Here is a 14599-nt window from a genome sequence, read left to right as displayed (position 1 = left end):
TAGGGGTCACATTTTAAAGAACTCCTCCAACAGATTTGACCTGATTGACATTAATCTGTGGGTGGGTCATCTAATTGGATTGTCAGACAATTGAGATCCGGACATCCCGTAACTATTCCCCTAAGACACCTGGCCGCATAAAAGGCTATTACTTACAATGGGCATATTTGCGTCAACTTTCCGTCCAAGAGAATTCAAACTCACTTTGACGAAAAGGACATGATATGCATGCGCAAGATGGACAGGTTGGATTAGGGCTGTGTAATTAATCGAAATTTAATTACAATTTCGATCATTACCCTCCACGATTACAAAATTGGCATAATCGTACAAAAACGATTTTTAATACTAGGACTGCAACGAGTCCTCGTCATTTCTGCCTGGATACCCGCTGAGATAGTCGTAGTCAAGCTAATGGCAGTATGTATGACAGTACACGGGGCTAACGCCGAGAGAAACACAATTTCAAAATAAACCCTAGCTAACAGCGAGCTACCAGCCGCAAGCTAGCCGCACTAGCTAGCAGCGGTAAAGTGCTCCAGCCGTCTGATTACTTTTCAAATGTGTAAATACTAGTGATGTTCCGATACCGTTTTTTGGTCCCCGATACAGATACCCAGGTTTGCGGTATCGGCCTTAGCCGATACCTAAGTTTTTTTTTCTCAACATGAAAAAGCTGTCCTGCCATTGGCTCAAGGCATTCAAGGGCCAATAGGATATCTTAGCTCGGCATGCAGTGAACATGTCACACAACAGTGAATGTCGTGCATGAGCAAGACACAAGATGCTGCATCCAAAGTCCTATATTAGCGTCAGAATTAATGGTATCGGAATGTTACTTGTTAGTACTCACCGATACGATACCACTGTTTTAATACCGTATCGAGGCCTCTGCCAAAACCAATATCGGTATCAGGAAAACACTAGTAAATACTACAGCCCGTACTAGACAGCTGGGGTAGGCTTCAGTGCGCCCGTGACCCTTGTGAGGCTTAGCGGTTCAGAAAATGGATTGATGGACTGTACACACTTTGATGCTGACAGCCGGACTAATTTGCCGTTCCTACTGATCACTTCTTAACATACTAGACCAACTCAAATGTGCCATTTATTTAGCCAACAAAATCGCTATTGTAGGTCTGACGTCACTTTACTTCCATTGACCAAAATCTATGGGGAGAGATTTGTCTAAAATCTCACTGTTTCAGAGGAAAATAGTTTGCTTACAAGCGCGGTTTAAGTAAAAAAAGAAAAAAAATTAAAAAGTTGATTATCTAAAAATGAAAAGCAGTTGGTTGTTATTTATTACATGCAAATGTGTTTTTGTCTTCTGTATTTATAATTGTTCTTTAACCAAGAAAGTATATACAGGTTTATTTTTATTTCTATCCAAATACCCGATTATTTGCTAGAGTTTTTAGTAGGATATCCGAATACCAAAATATTCGATAGCTGCAGCCCTAATAATATAAATTTTGAGTTGTTTTGAGGCACGCCCGCACAAGTTCTTACACCACACACCCCTGTCAAAACTAGCTTGTACAAGCCATACTGCACAGGCTGCACCCCAACTTCAAAGTTTTATATAATATATATTATTATAAATTCTGTTTGGTCCAAAATGAACTAACATAATTATAGTGTTTAAAATAATTTTGTTTGTCTTAATATTTTCAAATGTTTAAACATTTTCTTGTTTTGAACAAAAAAATTATCGTTTTGAATAATCGTGATTTCAATTATTACCAAAATAATTGTGATAATTATTTTTTCCATTATGGAGCAGCCCTAGGTTGGATGATATTACCTATTAAGCGCCAGGAGTGCCTATTTTCAAATGAGCAACGCTGGTACATGGAATTCCCACCATCACTTACACTGGTGAGTGCTTGCAAATATGATCATGTAAATTCTGTATATACTATATGTTGAAGGTTATGATGGGAAATATAATCACTACATTTTTTTGTCATCATATTTTCTTCACTTTTATTTTCAAGTCAGAATCATGATCATACAAAAATACTGTACACTATATGGACAAAACAAAATGATTAAGATTGAGGGGGACATAATGCAACTAATCCAACTCCTGAGATACCTTTGTTGTGTATAGAATCATCTGAGAAATTTTACAGTACACACCTGCAGTCTTCCAATGGCCACAAGGCAATATTTCCCAGTCTGCCCTGCCTCTGTGTCCTCATCTGGTACAGTCATACCTGGGGGGAAAGACAATCCAATTTAATCCATAAATTTTTGCAAAGCTTTATCTTTTGTTTTGCTTGTCAAAACTTAATAACAGCAAGCAGAGGCAAGCCCACCGCTGGCTCTAACCCAGCCATGGTTATGAAGCATAAATGTACGTCTGCTAATGACAATAATCCTACAATTGTCCACGCAGTCAGTGACGCATATGATTGATTACAGTATAATCCCAACATGCTTGTCAATACAGATATATGTGTCTATATATATATATAATTTTTTTTTTTTATGAACAATCTGTATGTTGTTCCGATACCCAATTTTGCAGTATCAGTCGATGCCGATACCGTACCGATACATTGGTGTTTTTCGGGTGGGGGGGGGTGGTTCAACAAGAAAAAGCTGCCCTGCCATTGGTTTAGAGCATTCAAAGGCCAAGAGGGATTTATTTGGCTCGGCATGCAGTGAACGCGTCACACATCAGTGAATGACGTGCATAAGCGAGACACAAGATGCTGCATCCAAAGTTTTGTGTTAGCATCGGAAATAAAGGTATCGGCATATTACTTGTTAGTACTTGCCGATGTCGATACCACAGTTTTTATGCAGTATCGGGGCCTCTCTGGATACCGGTATCAGAACAACACTAATATATATATTAGCCTTTTTTAAAACATGCGCTAGCACTAGCATATGTTTTAGCATAATAGCATGCTACCATATATTTTGAGCTAGCGTATGTTTAACCGTGCCTGCGCCCAATAGTGCGGTGCGCCTTAAGTGTGTGTTAAACACAGAAATAGCACCCGTAACTGTGACTGCGCCTTATAATTACTTGGTCGTGAAAATACGGTATATATATTAGGGCTAGAATGGCTTTTGAAAACCCTTAAACCCGATTGGTTGAATAGTTTCGGTTTGGTCCGTCTGCATTCTGTCCTTTCACGCAACTCATGAGCACTAATCCAATATGGCCACGTCCATCGTTACGATGGCATGGATACGGAGCGCGTCATGGTATGGTCATATCTTTCCAGCGACGCTGCAGCCAATCATATTGTAGCAGGGCGGGTACAGCCTAGGACTGTTGTTCTCAGGTTCGCTACTAGCGTTAGCGTCCTAAACCATCGCTATCGCATCTTTTAAGCCAAGATTTCTGGTACATGAAATGAACGTTGAAATTACAACTGGCTGGAAATCGCTATGTTCATTACTGAGTTGTTTAATCCGAGGATATTCAAACAACTGGTAAACTTATAGACCACACCGTGAATCCCCTCAAAATAAAGGTGGAATTCTGCAAATAAAGCACATCTTGTCCGTTTCATTTGAAATCCAGTGTGGTGGTGTTTAGAAGGTGAATGAAGAGATGATGATGCATACTTTGAGCATCAGCTGAGGTCATTCACACATCATGTAGAAAGAGTAATAATATACATGACATATTACTTTATCCATATTAGATATGACTTATGACACGTTTGTCTTATTTTCATCAAATAAGACATATTTAATAATTTCATCTAATAATTGTAATAGTATAAATAATTTGATTTGAGAGTAATTCTAAGATCAGTGTTTGAGCCAGTGTTTTAATAATAATAATAATAGATGTTATTTATAACTCACTTCACAAGTATAAAATAAATCTCAAAGAGCACAGTACAGGCAACAATAAAAGCAAAGGAAGCGCACAGTAAATAAAACGGTCAATTACCTGCAGGTAGCCAGAGTGACGCGACAGCGAGTCGAATAAGTGTAAAGGTTGTAAAATGCCTTGTATATGATAATGATAATGTATCAATTTACTAAATAAGTAAATGTTTTCATCACTCCTCGATTTCGTCACATCTATGAAAGATGACACACCACTTTGACCCGTCACAAACGAACTGTCTGCCTCGAGTCGCAGAATATCACATATTTTATGCTCTTTTAAGTGGGATGAAATAAAAATTAAATATGAGCTATAAAATATAAAATTTGAAGATGAAAAATTAAGGCGATTGTCAGGCCTATGGCCTCGGACCCCTGAGTGTGCGTGTTTGTGTGTAATTCAAGTCCTTCCAGGTCTGGTGCACTGGAATCAACAGTCCTACTTCCAGCCAGCCTCAGATTCCACCACACCCCCAGATTGTCACTGCTTCCCTACAAATTTGTACATCCGGCCACTCGCTAGTCTTTTTGATCACGAGATTTTTTTGAATATCAATCTTGACTTGCATTTTGCTCCTGGTTTCCAGCCTGTCATCTCGCCTGTGCCGCCTGCCTGTGTAGCCTGCCTGTGTACACGCCCTGCTATCCAGAATCAGCTTCCCATTGCACCACAGACCACTCACTCCTCAAAAGAAACTCTCCAATCCCTGTTGTAATAAATACCATATCCAACTAGTCCCTCTTGTGTCTGCATTTGGGTCCTCCCGCAACCGGAACCCTGACAGCGATGGCAGAGGCTGTTCTGGCTAGATTTGCTCCCTGGGTGAAATATTGAATTGAACTCCCATTGTACTGCAATGTGATATGAATAATTTTATCCTGCAACATAAGTTGTTGTGTTTGTGTGCTTGCGTGGGTCTGTTTAACCGCATCACTGTGTGTGTGTTGTTCTACAATTGGTCCATGCATGTGTTGTGTGTGGCTTGACTGATTAAAGTAAAAGTTTGCCCCTCATGTACTGAAATCTTAAGATATAATTTCTTAAATGTAACCTAAATTTGCTTATTTTGCTTTGAAAAGTTATTTTACTTAAAATAAAATTGTCAGACAAGATAATTCTGCTTATTTTAAGATACTTATTATTACTTATCTTATTTGATGAAGAAGTCTTGGCATTGAGTGTTGATAGCCAGTTTTAAGTACTGTAAGGCTTAAAACAAACATTTCAAAAATTTTAAGATGACTAACCAACAACAAAATTGGTTCATAAATTGAATTATCTTATTTTAAGAGTTTGCATAATCTAGTAATACGATAAATGGAAAAAATGTGTGAAAACAATCGGACAAAAATGCAATATAGCTCTTTATTGTAAGCATTTTTTCCCCGTAAAAATCATCAGTCCGTAGTTTCTGAGACACTGATAGCGCTCAACACAGCGCTCCAGCTGCGTTGATTGAGCTTGGCAGGAACGCATTTTAACTGCAGTTGCGCCATTATGGAGGCGCTATATCAACAGCAGTGCACCGAAAAGATCTGAAGCAACAACCGAAGAAGAAACCGCTTTCTTCTTTTTTTTTTTACTTTAGTGTACCGAAGAAAAAAATTATCATGAAGCAACCGTTGCACACGCCCATTTCCTGGTTGCAAGGCAGAGGTGGCGCGCTCCAGCCATCGCCAAAGTCATAAAAATACTATATACATTAAACAGCGCTCCAGCTGTGTTGATTGAGCTTGGCAGGAACGCATTTTAACTGCAGTTGCGCCATTATGGAGGCGCTATATCAACAGCAGTGCACCGAAAAGATCTGAAGCAACAACCGAAGAAGAAACCGCTTTCTTCTTCTTTTTTTTTACTTTAATGTACCGAAGAAAAAAATTATCATGAAGCAACCGTTGCACACGCCCATTTCCTGGTTGCAAGGCAGAGGTGGCGCGCTCCAGCCATCGCCAAAGTCATAAAAACACTATATACAATAAACATAACAGTGTTTTACAACAACGCTGAACTATATTTACAATTTAATAAGTACCAGTGGATACATTTTTAATGATTGTCGTTAATGGCAAAAATTAATGGCAACTTTGTGTTCATATAATTTCTAATCCCTGATCGTAAAATGGCTGCAGGAGGACGGCCTATAATGGTATCGGTCACCACCGTGAGTACCGATACCTTAAAATAAGACTGGTATTGGCACCGATACCTGGTATTGGTAGTCCCCCATCATAGTCAGGGTGATACCACCTCAGCCTCAATTTGAGCCAGGAAAAACCCCGCACACTTTAGGAATAAACAAAGAATATCTAAAATAAATATAAAATAAAACATCATCATCATTAAACTTCCTTTCTCTATTAACAGTTAATTTGCAGGCAACTGTTATTTGTCGGAATGCTGTGTCTTCTTCTGCAGTTTATTACAGCATGTGCAGATGAAAATGGTTTGCTAGAAGTAATGTGCACAGAACATTCCAGAGGAATATTGTTCGTGTAAGGAATCTAAATGTGTCAATGTTTTAGACACATGTGGTACGAGAGTTCAGTTTGAGTTATTCCAGATAATCAAAAGTTCAAAGGATTGAGTTTAGTTTGGAGCGTGATGTTTATTTCCCTAACACCAGTATAACCGACATAATTCAAATTTTCATATGGTACTCTATGTTCTTTTTATAAACAAGGCAATGAAAAAAAGCCAAAAGACAGACCAACAAAAAAAAACCTCTTCGTTCTTCTAGTGTATGAACTGTTGCAGTATACATTTTCTGTGACACACATGTGTGACTTGGATGTGGTCAAAATAAGTTTCTTAGCCTTGGATATTTTTTAGGCTTCACATCAGTAATTTTGAGCTCTTTTACTTCTGCCAGCATACCATCAAAATATCCTGCAGACTAAAATAAGAAAATAGTAAAGTGTAACCACAGTTCAGCTAATTCATTGCGTGAATCTTTTGTGAACCAAAATATGATGAAAATGATAAACGTGTAGCATAGAGCTAAAGTATTTCGCTGTGTAAAGCACAACAGAGTTCATGAATTAAAGCATAGTTGGTGAACCAAATCAAAGATTTTGTTTGTAATCAAAACCACTGTATATTGTTCACTGTATATTAAACCTAGATTTGTCATTAATAAAGAAACAAAAACACCTATTTTCATTTTTAACAGCATTTCTAAAGGGCTTCAGCTATGTAAGTGTGGTTGATGAGCTTAACAAAGCATTTTCAAAAACATTTTCTTAAGCCTTAATCATCCACATGTGGAAAAAAATGTTGGTGTCCCTCAGCTATAATAATTAGGGATGTGCACAAATCGGTGGTGACTCGAACTGAGATGTGAAATGGCCATTAAAAACAAATGACGAATTAGAATTTTCAAATATGAGCGAGAATGAATCATGGCATAATGACACATGTACTAGGATAGAGTCCCATGGATATTACATTTCTGAATATGTGCAACTGTAGTCACTGGGACATTTAACTGCTTGGAGATAATCTTTATTGATCTGTTTTACCTTTATCTTTACTGCTTGTTAGAACGCTTTCCTTTCTTCCATAAGGCCAATGTTTTGTGTAGCACCATGCACAAAAAAACTCAACTTAAATAGGCCAACTAAATTTGATTCTGTGATTCGAACCAGAGGACACACCATAGTTCAACATGTCTGTTTGGTTAAATTATAAGCAACAAAAATATAAACGCAACACTTTTGTTTTTGCTACCATTTTTTATGATAGGAACTCAAAGAGACCCTACGTGAGCCGGCAACTTACCGTGGTGGAGGGGTTTGTGTGTCCCAATGATCCTAGGGAGCTATGTTGTCTGGGGCCAGGCCTGGAGGCGGGGCTCGTTGGCGAGCGCCTGGTGGCCGGGTCTACACTCTTGGGGCCCGCCCGGCCAGGCTCAGCCCAAAGAGGCAACATGGGGTCGGGTGCATAGTGGGATGGGCGGCAGCCAAGGGCAGGGATCTTGGCGGACCGATCCCGGGCTACAGAAGCTGGCTCTTGGGACATGGAATGTCACCTCTCTGGCAGGGAAGGAGCCCGAGCTGGTGTGTGAGGCCGAGAAGTTCCGACTAGACATAGTCAGACTCGCCTCTGTATGTAGAGGCGAGTCTGACTATGTCTCGTCGGAACTTCTCGGCCTCACACACCAGCTCGGGCTCTGGCACCAGTCCTCTCGAGAGGGGTTGGACTCTCTTCCACTCTGGAGTTGTCCACGGTGAGAGGCGCAGAGCAGGTGTGGGCATACTTATTGCCCCCCCGGCTTGGTGCCTGTACGTTGGGGTTCACCCCAGTAGACGAGAGGGTAGCCTCCCTCCGCCTTCGGGTGGGGGGACGGGTCCTGACTGTTGTTTGTACATATGCACCAAACAGCAGTTCAGAGTACCACCCTTTTTGGAGTCCTTGGGTGTGCTGTAAAGCGCTCCCTCTGGGGACTCCGTTGTTCTGCTGGGGGACTTCAATGCTCAGGTTGGCAATGACAGTGAGACGTGGAGGGGCGTGATTGGGAGTGGTGTTTTGTTATTGGACTTCTGTGCTCGTCACGGATTGTCCATAATAAACACCATGTTCAAACATAAGGGTGTCCATATGTGCACTTGGCACCAGGACACCCAAGGCCGCAGTTCGATGATCGACTTTGTAGTCGTGTCGTCGGATTTGCGGCCGCATGTTTTGGACACTCGGGTGAAGAGAGGGGCGGTGCTGTCAACTGATCACCACCTGGTGGTGTGTTGGTTCCGATGGTGGGGGAAGAAGCCGGTCAGACCTGGCAGATCCAAACGTATTGTGAGGGTTTGCTGGGAACATCTGGCGGAATCCCCTGTCAGAAAGAGTTTCAACGCCCACCTCCAGCAGAACTTCTCCCTTGTACCGGGGGAGGCGGGGGACATTGAGTCCAAATGGGCCATGTCCCGTGCTTCCATTGTCGAGGCGGCCGATCGGAGCTGTGGCCGTAAGGTGGTCGGTGCTTGTCGCGGCGGCAATCCTCGAACCCACTGGTGGACACGTCAAGCTGAAGGAGTCCTATCGGGCGTTTTTGGCCTGTGGGACTCCGGAGGCAGCTGACAGATACCGGCTGGCCAAGCGGAACGTGGCTTTGGCGGTCGCTCAGGCAAAAACTCGGACAAGAGAGGAGTTCGGTGGGGCCATGGAAAACGACTTCCGGACGGCTTTGAGGAAATTGTGGTCCACCATCCGGCGTATCAGGAGGGGAAAGCAGTGCACCATCAACACTGTATAGTGGAGATGGGGTGCTGCTGATCTCGACTCGGGACATCGTGAGTCGGTGGGCAGAATACTTCGAAGTCCTCCTCAATTCCACTAACACGTCTTCCTTTGAGGAAGCAGAGTCTGGGGACTGAGGTGGGCTCTCCTATCTTGGGGTTCGAAGTCACTGAGGTGGTTGGAAAGCTCCTCGGTGGGAGGGCCCCAGGGGTGGATGAGAGCCGCCCGGAGTTCCTAAAGGCTCTGGATGTTGTGGGGCTGTCGTGGTTGACAAGCCTAGTACATAGGTGTCAAACTCCAGTCCTCGAGGGCCGCAGTCCTGCAGGTTCTGGAGGTTTCCCTCTTCCAACACAAGCTGATTCTAACCAGCAGGATCGCTATCAGGCTTGTGCAGAGCTTGCTAATGAGCTGATCATATATATCAGCTGTGTTGGAGGAGGGAAACATCCAAAATCTGCAGGACTTCGGCCCTCGAGGACCGGAGTTTGACACCTATGTAGTCTACAACATCAGGGATAGTGCCCCTGGATTGGCAGACCGGGGTGGTGGTCCCCCTTTTTGAGAAGGAGGACCGGAGGGTATGTTCCAACTATAGCGAGATCACACTCCTTAGCCTCCCTGGTAAGGTCTATTCAGGAGTGCTGGAGAGGAGGGTCCGTCGGGAAGTCAAATCTCGGATTCAGGAGGAGCAGTGTAGTTTTCGTCCCGGCCGTAGAACAGTGGATGGATGGATTGATGGATGGAACTCAAACATCTAAAACTTCTTCCACGTACACAATATCACCATTTCTGTTAGATTGTTTGCAAACCAGTCTAAATCTGTGATAGTGAGCACTTCTCCTTTGCCGAGATAATCCATCCCACTTCACAGGTGTGCCATATTAAGAAGCTGATAGGCAACATGATTAGTGCACAGGTGTGCCTTAGACTGCCCACAATAAAAGGCCACTCTGAAAGATGCAGTTTTGTTTGTGGGGGGGTCCTGGGGACTCAGAAAATGAGTCAGTAACAGACAGTTTTCCGTGTCTGTGGGATACGCTAGGAGTTCCTGAAACACTTCAAAACAAAACTGTTTATTTTATTTATTTATTTATTTTTTTACATCAAATACCCATTATGTGATGTGGATTGTTGTTGAATTGTGTGTGGATGTGAATAGACTGGCAAGTAAACACTGCAAAAATAACTGCAAACTAAGATATTAGATGTTTGCATTGTATTGTTAGAGAATTAGCTGTTAGAAATACTTTCAAAAACAAACATAAAAGTGTACTGACAGATATGGGAACCATGCAGGTGATTGTGCATTACTGCTTTAATTCAAGTTCTGATCAATGAGCAATGCAAAACACACAGCTGCTTTCAATTTGACAGGGTCACAGTTTCTCTCTGGCTTTCACTCATGCAGTGGGGTGAAGTGTGGAGCAAGAGGGGACAAAGAGTTGAGGGTATTTGTCTACCTGCAGGGGGCCAAGCTTTGATATAGCCAGTGCAATGAACAACAGAGTACTGAGCCTCCCCTTCTTTTGATGGTCCGAGGCCATTCCTGTCAGTCAAAAACAAACACACCACTGCATGTTAAGCACTGACACAAGTCTGTGGAGCTATGACAATTTAACATTTCTGAAATTATTGTTAACGTGCTAATGTAGTTTTATTTCGGTTTACAGCCTCATACATAGCATTGGCTGTATTATATTTGTAGAACAAAGAGTACATAAACACACACACAAACACATACACACACATATATATATGTGCAAAACACTACAAAAACCCAGCAGCAGGGTAACAACATGGCGTCCATATGTCATGTGACCAGCAGTAGACCAATCACAGCATAGTAGCTCTGAAACTGAGTTGACCAAACTCTCTCTATTTACGGCTCTGACTGTGATGACTATGTATGTAAAACATACACTAAAAGTTTCAACTGAAAGTCTAAAAAACATTTATTTCAGGATGCTGCAAAACATAATTTAACATAATTTCTGCCTCTGTATTCGAATGTGTGGACAGCAGGAGAACATTTCTGTTGACAAACTTTAGTTTTAGACCTTTTACCTGTATCGCTTCCTCATATTAGACAGACGATTTAATGAAATGTGATCCAGGGGAGCACTGCCACACCTGCATACACAAAGAAGAAATCTGTTATTTCTGCAGCTGGACTTTTCATGATACCATTTTCAAATTCCCAGCAGGTACTGGCTTTCTTTCGGGCAAAATGTTAGAACAGTGGTGAAAGATGGCAAGTATCCATCAGAGTTTCCTGGTGACCATTGTGAAAATTAGTTGATCCAACAGTGACAACAACAGTCTCATGGCTGAACATTACAAATGCCTGTCTGGATTAAATAATAGTTTCCCTGAAATGTTGGCTAGCAGATAATTTATGTATGTGTCAGAGAAGTGGTTCACTGATTCTTGCAGTCAGAAGCATGCTGTTTGAATTATAAAGAGCCAGAAATAGCAACACAAGAGAAAAACGCCAGCCCAACAAAGTCCTAACAACTTAGCACACTGCAGATGTCATGAAACACGCAGGACATTATGACAGATATACAAAACAAAGTGGACCACAAAATGTCAGCGATATTGTGTTTATATCTTTTTATTATTCTAACCTGGTGCACTGCTTATTTGACATAGTTTGGAGGTTATGCTTGTTTAGGGTCAGAGGCTATAGAGTAAAGAAGTGTCATCTAACTGCCGGCAAAAAACAAACAATAAACCACACACACAGGACACAGCACAGTTTAACCCTATAAAGTCAAATGTATCATATTAAATACAAGTCATTTTGAGCCCTCTATTTCATGAGTATAATATTTTTTTCCTATTAAAACCCATTAAAAATATGATCTGACACATGCATTGTACTGATAATCCATTAGAGGGCAGTATCACCCAGCTGATGGCTTTTCCAGCAACCTTGCAAGATCGCCCCAATTGAGAAAGGAGAGACACTTTAATACTTATTAATAGTGGGAAATGTTCTTTCAGATTTTTGGAAATACTAATATGTTTGATATGTCTATTTCTTAATATAGTTTTGACAGTTATAAATGTACAAATTTAAAGCATTGTGGCCGGATGTATCAAATATGACACAAATCAAAAGTCATATGTGGAAAAAAAAAATTGTTCAAAAGTACCAATAAATACTCAATTTACAAAGAATCTGAATGTTCTCTCATATATTTTATGGTTCAGGCTTTATAGGGTTAACATTAACAAAGGCAGTACTACAGTGGCACAGAGGTGAGCAGTCTCCCTAGTAATAAAGTCCTGAATTTGAATCCTCTTCCAGATCTTCAGTGGGCTCCCTCAAGGTATTCCCACAGTCAAAAAACACATTGGGTAGAGGCTCTACATTGTCTGTGACAGTGTTTGTGTCAGTGCTGCAACTGTCAAGTGATCTTTCCAGGGTTCATCGGTCTCTGTGTCAGCTGGGTTAGGAACAGCCCGACATGACACAATAATAGGCTGACAGATAGGGCCACAGATCCTCTTTCGTTTTGAAAACAATACTTAAAAGTTACCTGGTCTAATTATATTTATTGTATGGCAGCCTGGATGTTTGACAATTAGTAATCATGGCAGGATTTAAGTGAGTGTCTTAGATTTAAATACAGTGTGAAACAGGTTATGGTTCATACGTTTTACAGGTATGAGCCATATCGTATCGAGAGTATGGTGAGTGCAGATTGGAATCAAGGCACTGGAATGCAAATGTAAGGCATGCCTGACAGTGCACAACCTATTTAAGAACTAGCAAACCTCTTTAAGAATGCCTTGTCACTATACTTCACTGGCATAGATAAATGAACAAATATAATATACATTACTCAGGGTTTTTCCTGTGTACAAAATTCAGAGGCAGCCACCTCCACCTAATTTGCTCGCCACTTCTAGCCTGAGCCACTGATAGCGCTCATCACAGCGCTCCAGCAGTGTTGATTGAGCTTGGCAGGAATGCATTTTAACTGTATTTGCAATGTTGCGCCATTATGGAGGCGCTATATCAACAGCAGTGCACCTAAAAGACCTGAAGCAACAACCGAAGAAGAAACAGCATTTTTTTGTTGTTGAACTTTAATGTACCAAAGAAAAAACTGATCATGAAGCAACCATTGCACACGCCCATTTCCTGGTTGCGAGGCAGAGGTGGCGCGCTCCAGCCTTCGCCAAAGTCATAAAAACACACTATCTACAATAAACATAATTGTGTTTTATAACAACGCTGAACTATATTTACAATTTAATATGTACTAGTGGATTCATTTGCAAAAATTAATGGCAACTTTGTATTCGTATACTTTCTGGTCCCTGATCGTAAAATGGCTGCAGAAGGACGGCCCATAATGGTATCGGTCACCACCGCAAGTACAGATACCTTAAAATAAGACTGGTTATTGGCACCAATACCGATACCTGGTATTGGTAGTCACCCATCATAGTCAGGGTGATACCACCGCTGCCTCAATTTGAGCCAGGACAAACCCTGCATTACTTGCAGTAAATAATTTTTGTACTAATTAAGTGAATTTTGATCATTTCACTGCACACCTTGATAATAATAATAATAATACATTTTATTTGTATAGCACTTCTCAAAAAACTCAGACACTTTACAAAAATGAAACTGGTAAAAACTGGAGTCTAAAGAAAAATATAATTAAGATTTCTAAATATGTACAACTAAAAGACCAATCTAAACAATACATAATATAAGAAAAACACAGAAACCGACATGTAGACAGCATTTGTGGACACTAGTTTATCAGCAAAAAAAGATGATTTAGTGTTGAGTTACTCAAAGGACAAAGTGGATTTCTTTTTCTTCTACATAGACCTCAAAACTTTATTGTGCAGATAAAATATGTCTGTTTTGTAAAAAAAAAGTCATGTTTTGAATTTAAATTATGTTTCAAAATGGCTGATGTTTTTTTAAATGTCAAATTTAAAAATGTGTACATTTAATGGCAGTAAGAAAGAGATTATTTTAGAAGGCCTAAAGAAAAACAGAGATAAATGAAAAACATTGAATGGGGGTTCATAAAGTATTTACAATTAAAACGTATTATTAGTTGTTGACACAACATTACAACACAACACTGTTGTTAAAGTTGCCTGCTGCACACGACTGGACAGAAAAAAAACAAAAAAACAATACGACGCAATTGAATTTTACACAAAAAATAGACACAGCAGTGGTCGTTGTACGCTGCTACTTAAATGTCTTCACTTTTTTAAATTTGCGTTGACTATCTAATCTGTTGTCATGTATATAGGCTCATGCCTATATGTCGCAACAGTAACCGGAAACAGCATAAGTGTATGACTTTTTCCGCCAGAAGTCCCGCCTCCTCCGTGGCATATACCCCATACTACACCGCAATGTGGCTATGGCCTATTTTGTAAGAAGCAAAAACACTGAACTGTGTGTAACATTTGCACTAGCTATTTTTCACATTTGCTTCTAAATTATTAAACATA

The 14599-nt window shown here is 40.7% G+C and overlaps 1 protein-coding gene across 3 annotated transcripts in view; it reads right to left on the bottom strand.

Moving 5' to 3' along the window:
* arnt2 (aryl-hydrocarbon receptor nuclear translocator 2) overlaps positions 1-14599 on the bottom strand; it is a 132448-nt gene that overhangs the window by 56275 nt on the left and 61574 nt on the right. For all 3 annotated transcript variants that reach the window (XM_086071335.1, XM_086071336.1, XM_086071337.1), the window contains 3 exons: positions 11162-11227; positions 10558-10643; positions 2146-2222 (listed from right to left, as the gene is read on the bottom strand). In XM_086071335.1, coding sequence (XP_085927461.1) covers positions 2146-2222; positions 10558-10643; positions 11162-11227 — 229 coding nt within the window. The remainder of the gene's footprint in view (positions 1-2145; positions 2223-10557; positions 10644-11161; positions 11228-14599) is intronic.

Source organism: Leptonotus elevatus, chromosome 3, assembly GCF_054856555.1.
Source record: "Leptonotus elevatus isolate MCC_2025b chromosome 3, RoL_Lele_1.0, whole genome shotgun sequence".
Lineage (NCBI taxonomy): Eukaryota > Metazoa > Chordata > Actinopteri > Syngnathiformes > Syngnathidae > Leptonotus > Leptonotus elevatus.
This window is presented reverse-complemented; position numbering and strand designations above follow the sequence as displayed.